Source organism: Leptonychotes weddellii, chromosome 2 (genome assembly GCF_054177405.1).
Source record: "Leptonychotes weddellii isolate Sample4059 chromosome 2, ASM5417740v2, whole genome shotgun sequence".
In the NCBI taxonomy this organism is placed as follows: domain Eukaryota; kingdom Metazoa; phylum Chordata; class Mammalia; order Carnivora; family Phocidae; genus Leptonychotes; species Leptonychotes weddellii.
The window spans coordinates 64,274,648-64,290,528 of record NC_138370.1 but is presented as its reverse complement, the minus strand read 5'-3'; the positions used below and the strand labels follow the sequence as shown (position 1 = coordinate 64,290,528).

The 15,881-nt window shown below is 45.7% G+C and overlaps 1 protein-coding gene across 2 annotated transcripts in view; it reads left to right on the top strand.

Moving 5' to 3' along the window:
• FHIP1A (FHF complex subunit HOOK interacting protein 1A) overlaps positions 1-15,881 on the top strand; it is a 226,759-nt gene that overhangs the window by 183,520 nt on the left and 27,358 nt on the right. For both annotated transcript variants that reach the window (XM_081811766.1, XM_081811767.1), the window contains exons 7-8: positions 10,930-11,097; positions 12,010-12,089. In XM_081811766.1, coding sequence (XP_081667892.1) covers positions 10,930-11,097; positions 12,010-12,089 — 248 coding nt within the window. The remainder of the gene's footprint in view (positions 1-10,929; positions 11,098-12,009; positions 12,090-15,881) is intronic.

Sequence of the window (15,881 nt, the reverse complement as noted above, 5' to 3'; positions counted from 1 at the left end):
TGGAATTGCCACAAGGGACAGGATGTTTCTTGTACTTCTTTTATGTGTCCTCAGCTGCTAGTTTACTGTACACGTGACAAGCACGCCGTAGACACGCGGTTGGTTAAATAAATGTATCAGAAGGACGTGGCTAGCACCCTCATCACTACATTAGAATAGGGTGATGTGTTGCTTGTGCTGGGAGGTAAAATTACCAAGGCAAAGAACAGAAATTAGCTCTTGTCTCATGTCACTGACGTGAAATCAAAGAATCTCAGGGTTTTGGAACTGAGAGGGTAGGTCATCTGGTTCAGTGCTATCATTTCACAGCTGAGCACCCTAATGCTCATGATTCGAAAAGAAATATTCAGAGACTGTGAGCTTAATATTTGTGAGAGGAAGAGAGGATATGAAACAGGTGGTTTTTTTTCAGTGCCTTAACATTTGATTATCCACAGAATGCTTATGTGGTGGCTTTGTATTTACATTAGGCAGTCCTCTAACTGTTCCAAAGTGCTTTTCTATTATCTTGTAGAACCTCACCTTGCGTTCTCTCTAAAATCTGTGGAGGAAGGCACTTTGCACAGAAGCTTTCACCACATCTCATCATTGGCCTTCTTCATCGACATATGCAAATTGGCTCTGCTGGATTACACTGTGGGTCAGGGGCACCTGCTTGCTTTACAAGCGGGAGCAGTGGGGATGCCAAAAGATTGCTCGACTTGCCCAAGGTCACCAGATTCCAAGGATTAAAATGCAAGTGTTTGACATTCCCACTGGGGTCCCTTTTCTACTACCCCCTGCTGCCTTTTGCTTCCTTAAATTAGTATCTGTAGACTTTGAGAATCCGGCTTAGAAGGGAAGCGCATTTTCGATTCCCTAGTTAGCTGAGAGAAAGAACAGCTCACACCAATACTTAACCACCCAGAGTAGACCAAGGTTGGAGCGCTGGGTGAGTGCCGCGAGAGGACACCCGCCCTTTGCGCGTGTGGCATGGAAAGCAGGAGTGGGTCCAGGAGGGGCACAGGCCAGCCAGCCAGCTCTCAGCATCTCCTAGGTCCCAGGCAGATCTTCCCAGTGCAGATTCAATATTTGCTTTGTGTTGTAGAGACCCCAAGACATCAGTGGTGGTATTTAACTACTGTTTAAAAATGTCAAACAAAATAGGCACAGTGTTTTGGTTTTTCCTACCACTGTTTCTTTCTATGAAATTGTGAATATTTTAGATTTTTAATTAAAAAAGATCAGACTTTATGGGCACCTGGGTGGCTCAGTCGTTAAGCGTCTGCCTTCGGCTCAGGTCATGATCCCAGGGTCCTGGGATCGAGCCCCGCATCGGGCTCCCCGCTCAGTGGGAAGCCTGCTTCTCCCTCTCCCACTCCCCCTGCTTGTGTTCCCTCTCTCGCTGTGTCTCTCTCTGTCAAATAAATAAAATCTTTAAAAAAAAAAATCAGACTTTAGTGTTGGCTCTTACTCGTTTATTAGTTAACAGAAAAATTAACAGATAAGTATTATATATATATTAAACAGTTTTCAAACACTGAGTCTTGTCATAGTAATGAGTCACCAGTTCGGTTTGGTAGGTTGCAGTTAGCACTTAAAAAACAATAAAATAGAAAATATCAGAGTGCCTTGTACTTAGTAACAGTAAATATCATATATTATTGTAAAATACCATTCTTAGGATGGGTCCCGGTTAAGAAAATTTTGAAAAATGCTGTTCTCATGTTTGGGAGGATTATTTGGAGAATGGGCTATGAGATTAGTCTCGTCGCTGCATTTCAGCCTGATCATGGCGGTGTTAGTTGGTCTTCTTTTGATATAAAACCTTCATTATTCATTCATTCACTCAACAAATACATTTTGAACACCCAGTGTATGCGAGGCACTGTTCTAAATGCTGGTATGAGCGGGCTATAGCAATTTACTTAAAAAGCAATTCGTCTTCTGTTTAGAGAACACACTGTATCAGTTTGTGTATAAGGTTTAGCTGTAGATAACAGAAAACTCCCTTCATGTGACAGAAAACTCCCTTTTGAGTTCCTTTTTTTATTCCATACACCAGTTCTGTTCACACCTTACTGGCCAAGACAGGTACAGCCATACCTAGATGCAAAGGTAGGAGGGAACTGTAGTTTTTTAGCTAGAGAGTTAAGGTTCATTCCCAAGTAAGAAAGGGAGACTGATACAGGAGGGGAGGGCAATTAGAAGTGACTGCCACAAACCTCCAAGTGTCTTCCCTTATTTCTTTTTTTTTAAGATTTTATTTATTAGAGAGAGAGAGAGAGAGAGCATGCGCAAGAGGGGGAGGGTCAGAGGGAGAAGCAGACCCCCCGCCGAGCAGGGAGCCCGATGCGGGACTCGATCCAGGGACTCCAGGATCATGACCTGAGCCGAAGGCAGTCGCTTAACCGACTGAGCCACCCAGGCGCCCTCCAGGTTTCTTGTATGTTAACAGAATTCCGTTTCTGTGGGTGGGGACCTGGAACTTTCTGTTATTCTTCCGTGGGCAGCTGTGTGGCCGCACCTGTTGTACACTGCAGAAGTATGCCCTGCTGAGGGGCCAAGAGGGGAGATGGAGTTGGAGAAAGAAGCCAGAAGTTAGGAGACTAAACTGTATTCATTGTCTCAACACACACAGTCAGCTTTTTAGAGTCTGAATCAGTTGTAAGATACTATAAAGCCTCCTCCTCTCCCACATCTCTGTGGTACTTCATGTCACTTCTCTGCCACAGTAGAAGAGAATTAGGGTTATAAATTAAGCTTACGTTTACTTTGGATTTGAAATGGGAAATTAGATTTCTTTCTTCCTTTTGAGCTTCAACAAGTGCACAAGGGAGATAATGCTGTCCTGGAGGACTCAGCGCTTAAGCATCGGAATTACGGAAAGATAGGAAGGGTCCCACCCTCGCGACACAGGGAACCGCACAAAGTAGCTCGCACAAAGCCCCGCCCTATCTGAGGCAGCCAGGTGGTATCGGTGTTGGAAACTGTTGTGGAGAGGGGAGGGAGGGTCTGGTCTGAAAGTTGGTGTGAATCTTCTATTCTTTCCCTGCACCCTCCTAGGAGCACATTAAACATTTATCAGCAACAAATGCCCTGCCAAGTGTTTCTCCAATTGTCGTAAGAAAACCGAAAAGGAAGGGAAACAGAAAGGAGGTTTACCGTTTGTGTATTTTACCTTCTTGGCCTACTTTTCTTTTGCCTCACACTAACTTTTTTTCTGCTCTCCCTCGTCCCCCATGTTGATGTCTGACTTGGGTTTCAGGGGAGGTAGGGACAGAATCCCTCTGACAGGGCGCGCACCCCTGTGCGCCCTCTTACCCTGTGATTAGCCAGCGCCAGGTCATGAGCAGGCTGGGGATAACAGAGAAAAAGGACCAGAAGGACTAGAATGATTGAATTCATTTGGGCAGACACCTGTGCATTTTCTCAGTCTTGCATTGTGTTGAAGAGTTTCCAGCTCATGGAAACTAAGCCGGGAGTGAAATCTGTCTTTTGTCATCAGGGCTTGCCTTTGTTTATAGTCTTTAGTGTCTAGGAAAATTGGTCTGTGTATAAAACTGCAGGCCCAATAATACCTTTAACCCAGCAGGCAGACTGAATGAGGAGGGAGGTGGCAGACCTTCTTAAAATTGTTCTCAAATACTTCATTCTAAATGAGCTGCTGATTGAGACTCGGGCCCATGAACCATTTCCCCTCTGCTGTTGGGTTTTAAAGTCAGTCTCATCAGAATTCAATGGGACTGTCTTACTAATCAGGAAGAGAAATTAGGGGGAAAACCGAGGAAGCATTTCTTTTTTCCCCCCAGTAGATCACTTTTCAAGGTTGCTGTAATTCAAGAGCATGGCGTGAGTTGGGCTCTGTATTTTCAATGAAATGTTATTCGCAATAAAGGGAAACTGTTCTCTTCTTTTCACGTATTATCAAATGAATCTAACCACCTTGCTAATGAAGGCATCCCCAACGTGGGCTGTAAAAACCGTGTGTTTTTATTAGTAACAGGGCTGCTGATTTCCATCTCGACACATTTATTGATTACCCTTTGAGTCCCTGCCCGTGTACCAGGTGCTTTGAGAATTCACCCTGTAGGTCAGACACGGTCGTTTCTGCAGTGAGTATGCAATCCTAAAGGACGGGAGAATGCGTTAAGAAAACTGAGAAAGGAAATGGACTTAGCCTAGAAGACAGGCGGCTAAGGGTTTAACAAGAATCCCAGAATAGGAAGGACAGTCGAGTTTGGGAGGTGGCATTTTCCTCTCGCCCCCTCTTTGTGTGAGCACGGGGTGAGGCACACTTGAAATGACAGGGGGTGGAGTCTCCCTCTACAGTGAGGAATGCTTTCCGGTTGGAAAGACCTGAGCTGCGCTGCCAAAGGGGGTGGTGGGTCTGTCGGAGTCCAGAAGAAGGGACAGTGCCTCTCTGTGTTTGGCTGCCCAGCAGCACAGCCCCTTCCTTTCTGAGCCCGCTTCTGCAGCCTCCCTTGGCGTCCGGCAGCGCACCGCAGGGCCCTTTCATTCAGGAGGTGTCCTTGTGCTCGGGTGGCATCCATTCTCATGAGGTTGTGCGGACTCCGAGAGCCGGAGCAATATGCTGGGGAGAGTCCTTCCTTACCCAGGAGGTGCTCGGAGACTGACCAGTGACGGTGATGTGGTTTTATGGTTGCTCAGACTGCAACCGAGAGGAATCTTTCTGAAACAACTAGTAAATAGTCAAGGGACGGATGGAGCGATCTTGGGGAGACTCTTCAGATCTTTGCTTCTGAGCAGAAACGCCCCAGAGTTTCTCCGTTAACTTGGACCTCAGAACCAAACTCTGAAATAGTAGAAAATACGTGTCTTATGTGATACTTGAAGTACTTCAGGAACCAAATTCTACTGGACGAGATTCAAATGTAACGGCTCATAGGTTGAATAGAACTCTGGTAAGTTCTATTATAATGAAGTAGTAGGGTACAAATTACACACACAGCATAGGAAGGGAGGTTTTAGAAATAATTTGCTGACTGCTCCTTGGAGAGGTTTATGATAGGCAAGAGGAAATGTATTACATTTAATGAATTAATAAATATTTAATTGATTTAATATATTTAATGTGTTACAGATACCTTGAAGAAAGAATAAAGGGGAGACACTGGCTTTATTTTTAACATTTTTCCTTAAAATGTGTAGCTCATGTCATGGTGGCTGTCATTTTATTTATTTATTTTCTTTATTATTATTATTTTTAAAGATTTTATTTATTTATTTGACACAGAGAGAGACACAGCGAGAGAGGGAACACAAGCAGGGGGAGCGGGAGAGGGAGAAGCAGTCTTCCCGCAGAGCAGGGAGCCTGAAGTGGGGCTCGACCCCAGGACCCTGGGATCATGACCTGAGCGGAAGACAGACGCTTAACGACTGAGCCACCCAGGTGCCCCTGTGGCCGTCATTTTAATGTCTTCCTTCCTCAAGTATTTTAAGAATAAGTAGCCAGACGTCCTGACTTTGGATGTCACCTCTGTTTACCTCCCCAGCCTGCCTGTGGCAGAGTCAGCGAAGGGTGTGGCCTAGAGGTCGAGGAGCAGAAGGGAGGCGGGAGGGGCCGGGAGGGAGGGGACCTGACTCATCCACTGCAGACTCTTTGCAGACTTGGAATAACTGAGCGTCTTCTGTCCTGAATTTTTGGCTGAAACAGTGGGGCTGCTCGCTGAGAACGAGGGTGTCTGTCTTCCCTTCTGTACTTGTGTGTTCTTCGTGCTCTGTGTCCTTGGAGGGAAGAAGCTGGCTGTGGAGGGCGCACCCCGCTGCTGCCCTTGGCTGCCTGGCCACCGGCTTGGATGGCAGCCCCAGGCAGGTCTTAGCCAGTGTTCCCTGTTCCATGCGATCCAGCCTCATCGTTCCCTTCCTCCCTGCTGCTTTAAGTGGGCAGGGTTCAGCTGGGTCTCACCGTTCCCTCACCCTCCAGTGAGAGCCACTGAGGCTGAGGGCTCACAGACGACCTGGGTGAGCCCCTGCTTAGCTAGTTTTCTCCCTACCTCGAAGGAGATGCCAAGAAAAGGTGGCTTCTAACTTGGAGAGGCTGCAACAGTCACCTGACCCCACTCCCTGCCACCTGCCTAAGCGACAGAAGGTAGGACCCATCTGTTTGTTCCACTGTGACTGGATCGCAGAAAAACAATTAGCGGGTGGGAAATTTGTTTTTCAGGACACACACATAAACCTGCCATTACAGGGAGGACTCTGGTGCTAATTTAGCTGCAAATGGAACTGCCCAACTCAAGCTGATTACCGAAAGGTCAGAATGTCTATATGCTCCATTTCACTCCTACGCTAGGCATTAAGTTAATGTGCTGTGCCATGATGGTGGCCGTGATTCCTGGGCTTGGGTCTGGCCTCCGTTTCTGAGAGAGTTTTGAATTACAGAAGCAGAACCTGACACATGGTGTCAACTCCTCCCTTCCTACCCATCCCCTTTTTAAAGGAAAACAAACTCTGTTTTGTCCCATTTCTGGAGAAGCTTGAGATACTGATTAAAAAAAAAGTGCCTAGTTAGAGCTCTTAGGCTGAGATAGAAAGGAGTGGATTGACCATGAATTCAGTTGCTGTCCTGTTGGGAGCCCTGATCCCACCTGTACATACACACACTGCTTCCAGACTCAGACCACGCTGGGTCGGAGCCTGGAGTGTGGGATTGGTGCCGGGAACCAGGGTGAGGGGATGGCAGACAGGCTTGTGGGTTCGTCTGGTTATTGCCGTGTACTGGAGTGCTTTTCAGATGTTTCTGACCGTAATGCACAGCCAGAAATTTATCTTATGCTTTTGAGCGTGTGTTTGTATTTTTTTACTGACTAGATAACGAGGCACATGCATATGTAATATATCGCATTACATATAGTTTGAACAAAACAGACACACGGAAGTTTCCCAAAACAGTACCTACTCCATGCAGTGTACCCTAATATTTTCGGTTTGAATCTGGTCTACACCAGGGGTGAACCAATACATTGGTTTCACTCTCCACTTTCGGATGTCAGACTCTAGTTTGAAAACACCAGTTTAAGGGACTGGTGAAGGCGCTCGGCGTGAAGGGGGACCCAGGTGAGGGCTAGTGGAGGGTGGAGAAGGTGGGTGAAGTAAGGGGTTGATTTCAAAGGATCGACTCAACCGGTCTTGATAGAAGTCGAATTAAGTCCCCGATTCAGGGCTCACATTCTATTCTAGAACTGGGGCTGGAAAGTTACTCACAGAAGGGTAGCTTGCCAGATACGTTGTTTAGGTTCATGCTTGTGGTTTATCTTGTCAAAGATAATTATTTGTTTGTGGGCAGGAGTTTTCCTTAGGTTATTGCTGTCATTATGGTCTGCCTTTAGTTAGAATTAACATTCCTAGGCTTGCGTATTAAATTTTATAAATATAATTAAATTTTATTGTGTCTTATGTGATAGTAAGGTAGAACCTCATTTATTAATTCTACTAGTATTTCTACCTAAATTTGTAGCTACCTGCAATTCCTTACAGAACAAGAGAAATGGATACTGACAGTCATCTGTAAGGCGAAAGGTCTCAGGTACACCAACAACTGATTGTCCTTCATAGTTGGACCACGAAGAGGATGCTGCTGTCCTGTTGGGCGAATACTTCCGTTTTGGAGTATGAGTGGCAGCTTTGGTTTTGCATTCCACGCGGCAGAGCTTCTTTCCCCTGGTGGTTCAGCATTAGCTTTCCAGCGATCATACTTAGGCTCTGGTCTCATCCTCGTTAAGGAGGTTGCCTATTTGGAGGATTAAAGGAAGATTCTGAAAAGTAAGATAATGGGGCAGGAAAAGATTTTCTGGGATAAAAGGCTTCTGAGGGCTCCTCGAATATAGAGGAGGGAAGAGACAGAAAGAGAAGGGAACCAGATTTTCTTGGCCTGGGTATTAGTTTAAGATGAGGGTGACCTTGATTTATAAAGAGGTTGCAAGTCGATGCTTAATAGAATTGGGTTTTTGGTATTTATACCACGTTATGTAAATGCTGCCCCTCCAAGTGTTTTTCTTAAATCCTCTTAGCTTATAAATGACAGCTTTGATTGCTAAAAATAATAATAATAATAATAATAATAATAATAATAAAATCTTTCATTTATCCAGCCTAAGAGTAGTAAACAATAGATGCTTACTGCCCTGCTTTCATGTCAGCCCCCAAAGACTGAGACTTCTGAAGGGTTTGTTGCTGTGCTTTTGAGCTTATTAAGGTCATGTGTAACTTAAGGGGGAAGAGCTGGTGGTGAATTATTGGTGCAGAGGCAGCGCGTGGAATTCTGCAGGACGTGTCAGCTCAGCGGTGCTCAGTAAGGTTGAAAATGCAGTACTGCAGAAACTGCATGCGTGCATGGCCCATTCGAAATGCCTAGTGGTACTTTTCCCCTAGCCATCAGGATTGTTAGGGAATTAGACTTCTGCTGCGTGACTTTGGATTCAGTTTCTGCTACAGGACTCCGAGATTGCAGCAGCGGAATGGCTGCGAGCTAAGGGAGCTGTATGTTTGGTGGTGTTGTCAATCGTTTCCCCTTTAGCTATAGTTGGTGACATCCGTCATTCTATACGTTTTTATAAAAAAAAAGTCCCCACTCAGAACAGAGGGCCAGAGAGAAGAATTAAAAAGTAAGCTCCACTCTGGCAAATGTAAATCACTAGGACCTTGGGGGCTATCACTTATTCAGGAAATGTTATATTCAGCACCTTCTCTGTGCCAGACCCCGTGCGTTGCCCTAGAGCACAACACGAACAGTAGCGTATGTCCCGGGACAGCATTAGGAGTGCCGCGGGCGTGGGACTGGAGAAGACCGGGAGACGCAAGGATGGAAGCAGTGGGTTTCAGGAGCAGGGGCAGCCTGTGAGAAGCACTCTTCTCGAGGCCATTTATTTGCCAAGTGGTTGAGGCTTACCTGTTTCCTTTGTTTTATTTGGGCCACAGCGAGCTCTGTAAAGTTGGTCAGATGACACAGCGGTGTGTTGAATGTTTTGAGGGCTCGAAGCAGGGGCGCTGAGCTGGACGGGGAGAGTGTTTGCACTCTGATGCGTGCATGCCAGGGGTGAGCTGCCAACCCCGAGAGGCTGAGTTCCCATGTATTGTGTAGGCATGCCTTGCTTAGCATAAAGAAAATGGACAAAACTGATCTGGTCGTTTCTTATCCACCTGTACCTCCTCTATCTGGAACATACCTAAGGCCCAAGAAATGTGTAAAAATAATTTAAGCCTTTAGGTACAGATGCACCCACAGGGTGCCTATCTATACCTATAGAGCAGATTTGGAGATCTGATTTCTAAACTGATGTGTGGATTCTTTTTTTTCTTTTTAATGTTACGTTAGTCACCGTACAGTACATCAGTAGTGTTTGATGTAGTGATCCATGATTCATTGTTTGCGTATAACACCCAGTGCTCATTGCAACACGTGCCCTCCTTAATACCCCTTCAGCAGACAAATGGATAAAGAAGATGTGGTCCATATATACAATGGACTATTACTCAGCCATCAGAAAGGATGAATACCCACCATTTGCATTGACATGGATGGAACTGGAGGGGATTATGTTAAGTGAAATAAGTCAAGCAGAGAAAGACAATTATCATATGGTTTCACTCGTATGTGGAACATAGGAATAGCATGGAGGACATTAGGGGAAGGAAGGGAAAACTGAAGGGGGGAAATCGGAGGGGGAGATGAACCATGAGAGACTATGGACTCTGGGATGGGTTAGCCTGGTGATTTGTGGATTCTGAAGGCAGAAAATTACAAAGAGAAGAGGAGTATGTTATAAAAGGAGTGACCAGTCACAGTATGATAATATGATAGTTAACACTTTGAAGGGAAGGAAGAAAGAAGTGAAAAACTGGAAAACAGAAGATGTAATCACTCAAAAAGCATCACCATCTGTTTCACTTAGCATCAAGTGCATTAGACTCAGGGCAGAGGAGATTTCCAAGATTTCTAGGGGATACAGTTGGAATCTGAGATTGGAGCTGTTGCCCTGGTGATTTTCATGCCTCCCAGGTTGGGTATTTCTCTTCTACAGACAGTAAGGCCATGGATGACCCCTGTTCATCAAGAGGTGTTGTATTTGCTTTTAGGAAGACAAAGGATTATATATGAGTTCTGAAAATAATCCCTATCAAAATGTTTAAAATTTGAAAGATTTAAGTACCAAATCCTCGGTACTTCGAAAAACCAGACTCTTGAGAGTCTTCTCTTCCCTGAAAGACTCATATTCTACTGCATAGGAAATTCGCACCACGTAGACAATACTCATTTGTATTATTAAAAAAAAAAAAGTCAGTTACCTTATAAGCGGTAAACTCTTATTGCACTTTATAAATAACACTTTATGTATGTTATACAAATTTGACTTGCAGTTTTCCAGAAACCTATCTAAACATCTGCAGTACTTTGTGTCTGTCCCTCTTATTTGCCACTTATGAGGTCATTATTTCGCTTATTAGATTCTATATCTGAACCCATCTCCCTGGACAGAAAAAGTGTTCTTACGTTTTCTAGCTCCTGTACATAGCAGGTCCAATAAATATTGCTTGGACGCCTACTAAGGACACAGTTATACTGGGCTTTCTAATTAATCCTTTACCGCCCATGTAGATACTTCCCATTATCTCTTTCTCCCCTTTATGGTTACACACTCAGCTCTTTATGGTGTTTGAACTGCATTTGATGATTAGAGTCGTCAGAACACTTGAATTGCTTTTTTATGTCTTTGCCTTTCCCTTACTGAATTAAAGGGCGGAAGCAGCATGAGGCATTGTGGGATGTGAATAGGTGAGAGGCTTCAGATACGGCTCTGAAGCGGGCTCTGGGGGTTGGCATGTCCTTGCCTTGATGGGGTCACTGCGGTGAGGCAGGGGCCTTGGGGGAGGCGTTTGTCACAGCACGGAGAGGACGCTCACCTGTGCCCACTGTGTCGTTGGTCCCAGGTGACTGTGGAGGAGGTCATGACCACAACTGCGTATCTGGACCTCTTCCTGCGTAGCATCTCCGAACCAGCGCTACTCGAGATCTTCCTCCGTTTTATCCTCTTGCACCAGCACGAGAATGTCCACATCCTAGATACTCTCACGAGCCGAATCAACACCCCATTTCGGGTAAGGAGAGCCCCAGAGGAAGGGGCTTTAATAACTCAGAACGAATTTCAGGAGAGTTTGTTTTGGGAATAAATGAGGAATATTCTTTTTTCTACTTCCCCCCCTTTTTTCTTGTAGCTGTTATTATTTTGACACCATTCTGAATTCCGTTGACCAGGTTTTAAGTCCATCCTGCCCAGAAGACAGACTAGCACTTTCTCTCCCTGGGGCAAAAAATTTGTCTGATGATATGATAAAGAGCTTACCCCCAAAAGCGCACAATGATTTTATAATACACCTTTGGGTATCTTCCCTGTTTGGCTGTTTATCTTTCATTTTTGGAAATTAGAGGTTGAAAGAATTCTTGTTTTTGACTGAACTTGGAAAAGTATATTGTCACACCCTCAGGACTACTGGAAATGGAACCAAGGAGCATGTTTGCCTCAAAGCCAAGACACGAGCCAAGAGGAGCTGAGGCGGGGGGCTAAGAATTCTAGGCGGGGAGCTGGCCAGGGCATATGCAATTTTCTGTCAGCCCTGTCTCGTAAATAACCAGTGTCGTGTTTGAAAATAACTTGGGGGAACAAGTGCCAGGCAGGAGATCGTGTGTGTGTGTGTGTGTGCGCGTGCGTGCATTGGAGAGTTGCAGGGGCACATTTACGTGGATCTTTAAAAGTCGGAAATAAGAGCATAGGCATTTTGTAGGAGGGTAATTCTGTGTAACGGCATAATTCTAGGCATAGGCTTCCTAGTCAAATCCTGTAGGAGAACTAAAAGTCTTAATACACATTCTCTCTGGCAGCACCATGTTTTTATCAAAGCTGCTAAAAAAAGAGGCCATTTTATTTTGTAATTCTGATTTACTTTCCATCTGTGGGGAGTAGAGCTGTCCTTCCGGTATCTGAAATAGAATGTGTGTTTATTGCTTCCCAGCTCTGTGTGGTGTCCCTGGCATTATTTAGAACTCTCATCGGTTTACATTGTGAAGATGTGATGTTACAACTAGTTCTAAGGTGAGTTGTCATCTTTTGTTCTCTGTAAAGGAAAACTCAAATCTATACTATTGCTATTATATTTTTCTTGGGGCAATGTAAACTCAATAGGGGCCATGCTTCTAAGGAAAAAAATTATCAAGGCTATCAGTCTAATTTCGGTATTATTCCCCAAGGTTAATTTTAGTTTTACTCTTAAGAGTTTTTAGGAGGCTGAATACATTGTATTATAAAATATGCTCCTGGAAATAATAGGCAGTTTGGAAATTTACAGATTCCGAAAGCTCCTCTGCTCTGCGGCTGAATGTCCTTCTCCTGAAGTACATTTTTAGGGGCGTGTGGTATTGGAAACAACTTTCTCAAATATGAAATGCTCTTGATATATAATCTCTCCGACTCTTGCTCTCCTAATGGTACACCTGCAGCGTGCACTCTCTGACCTCTGAGTGTGTTTCAATTAAATTCAGTAAATATTTGGTGAGTACTTCCTGGGTACAATTCAGAAGAGAGTAGGGCATGGGGTGGACAGATTGGAAAGGACTTATAAACAAGGTAGAAAAGGTACGACCCCCAGAAGTACAGGGGAGAAAGGTTTTGGCAAGTGACTGGTATTTGAGGACAGGTGTCAGGAATCAAAGTGGACAGCTCTTAGGATGATGCTGATTTGGTCAGTAGGCAGGGGGCCTCAAGAATGCTGAATCCTGCCTTGGCCCAGCTCTGCCTTTCCTTCTGGGGTCCCCCGGGGAAGCAGCTGCTTTTGTAAAGGAGGAGAGGGAGAGTTGGCTGGGGTGTGTGCCTCCTACCTCCCCCTCTGGTGGTAGGGGAGCCAAAAGGAGAAAGCCAACCAGGGTTGTCTGGCACACCCGCCCCCCCACACCCCGCCCTAATGGATGTTCTGACCCTTCCTTTGACCCCTCCTTGGGAATAAGGGCAGAAGAAGCCTAGGGCAGGGGAAAAGGGAGGAGACTTGGACTGCCCCTGGTCACCACTGGATTTTTACACAGTGTGAGTAGAATTATTGAGGAGATGGCATTCCAAGTGAATGTGACAGCATTTCCAGCATTCTAGCTGTGGGAAAGTAGGGGGATGGCGAGGTGATGGTGGGTACAGGGGCCTCACCCAGGAACACGTCAGAAATGCAGATGCTTGGGCGCCTGGGTGGCTCAGATGGTTAAGCGTCTGCCTTCGGCTCAGGTCATAGTCCCAGGGTTCTGGGATCGAGCCCCATATCGGGCTCCCTGCTTGGCGGGAAGCCTGCTTCTCCCTCTCCCTGCCTCTCTGTCTCTTATGAATAAATAAATAAAATCTTAAAAAAAAAAAAAGAAATGCAGATGCTTGGCCTCCTCCTAGATGTGTCAGCTCAGACTCTGGGGGTGGGTGGGGCCCAGTGAGCTGTGCTTTGACGAACTCTCCAGGGGATTCTGCTGCCTGGCTAACGTTGAGAACCACTGGTTTAAGGAAGGCTGCAGTGCAGCGAGAGCATTCTGCAATGCTGGAGTGATTAAAAAAAGCCGGGCTGGGAAACGTGGTGGTGACGTCATGGTGGAAGGCTTACAGAGTCGCCTTTTTGTGGGCGAGCATCCCCTGTGCATTTTCTCAGTGTGAAAAGAGTTTTGGGGCTTTCTAGGGGTTTAGAGTAGGTCAGCAGTAACTGATCTTAAGGCATTGGCAAAGACCAAATCTAATCACGAAGAGAGAGCCTCAGTAGTCTGGCTAGGACATTTGAGGTAGAACGTCCCATCCAGAAGGATTGCCTTAGCCTCCCGTCAAGTCTCTGCTGACATGACAGATGCATTAGCAAGGCCTGAACGTAATCCGTCATGGAGACTTGTTAAAGCCCTTTTTTATTGCCAAAAACCAGACTTCACCTCCAGCAAGGGGTAAAACCTGATCATATTTAAATGTTAAATTCTTAACCACTGCTTCTTGGGCGGCATGAAACGCAGCCGTCTTTCCAGCATCCCTGGAAGCCCGCAGAGCTTCTCCCCTCTGAGCCACCATGTCCGCTTGAGCCTGGCTGCTGGCAGCTGGCCGTTCAGGGCCCTCCGCACGGGGATCGAACACCCCTCGCCTTTTGTCTACGCATGGAGTGGTGCTCATTGTGTTCCGAACTGTCCTCGAAGATTGCATTGGCTTCTTTTTGAGGCCCAGGCATGTACCACATGAAGGGGAAGAAATCGGCTCGTGGTTGCGACATTTCCGTGTCTGGGTCAGGGCTAGTCATGTCCAGGGTGTAGAGTTCTGCATGGGGTCGTGGAAGACCTGTCCCACGTAACCACCTGCTCTTAGGCTCTCTGAGCCCGAGTACCTTCCTTGCTTCTTTAACTGAGGATGATGGTGATGATGTAATGATGATCGTGGCCCTTGATTTAATATTTTATTTCTTTTTTTTTTAAAAGATTTTATTTATTTATTTGACAGAGAGATAGCGAGAGAGGGAACACCAGCAGGGGGAGTGGGAGAGGGAGAAGCAGACTCCCCGCCGAGCAGGGAGCCCGATGCGGGGCTCGATCCCAGGACCCCGGGAAAATGACCTGAGCCGAAGGCAGATGCCTAACGACTGAGCCACCCCAGGCACCCCTAATATTTTATTTCTAATTCTGCCTGAGGGAGTTGACGAGGGGAGCGGATGAGGGGACGTACGTGGGAGTCAGGCACGTGGCGGCCTCGAGGGAAGCCTCAGCTTCCTGGTCTCTGTCCTCTCAACAGCGGCCTCTTTCCCCTCTCACGTTTTAAAGTATTTTTAATTGTTGTAACATACACATAACGGAAGATTTACCAGCATCACCGTACACTTCAGTGGCATTAAATACATCCACGTGGTGCTGCGGCCGTTGCTACCATCCATCTCCTGCTCCCGGGCACCCTGCCACGCAAACACCCTGTACCCAGGACACACTCACCGGTTCTCCCTCCTCCTGCCCCTGGAGGCCGCTCTTTGCTCTTCCACTTTCTGTCTCTGTGTTCTGTTGGGAACAAGGCTGCTATGAACGTAAGAGTGCACGTACCTCTCTTCAGCGCCTGCTTTCGGTTCTTGTAGGCGAGTTACCCCGACGTGGGATTGCTGGATCATATGGTAATTCTACTTGAAATCGTTTCTGTTTTCCATAATAGCGGCACCATTTTACGTGCCCACCAACAGCGCGCCAGGGCTCCAGTTCCTCCATATCCTTGCCAACACTTGTTATTTTCTGCCCAAGAAATGGTGTTTTAATAATCAAGCAAAAATGACAGGCAGATTTGTAGAACCAGCTAGAGCTCTTAGAAATAAAAACTAAATATTACAATGAAGAATCAAGGGTTTGGGTAAATAGCGTGTTTTAAGACACAAATTAAGAGAGAATTAGTGAGGAGTTGGATTGAAGAAGTTACTAAATTTGCAGCAGAAAGAGATAAAGAGATTAAAAAATGAGGACAAGGCTATGACAATGGCGGTTAATCTGATAAGGGGTGACGTATCCCATTAGAGCGAGAGTGATCTGCTGGCTCGACTTGACCTATTCTGGTTTTCGAATTTCTATCTCAGAATAAGGTGTTTGGGAGAATCAGTTGTGGTGGTATCTGTGAAAAATGTTTTGAAACACTGTAAAGTACTACACAAATTTAAAGGAGGAGAATTCCCTGGAAAATACATTTTAAACTAATGAAAACATTGTCTTTTCTGATATAGAATCTGTACAGAAGCACGGACAGTGAAAAATCCTTATTCTTCTAGTCATTTAAACTTTATCTGAAGGGACATAAAAAACCAGATTTATAGTCTGTCCTTTCTGTTGTTGCCACTGTGGTGGTTCAAATGTATATGATAGACTG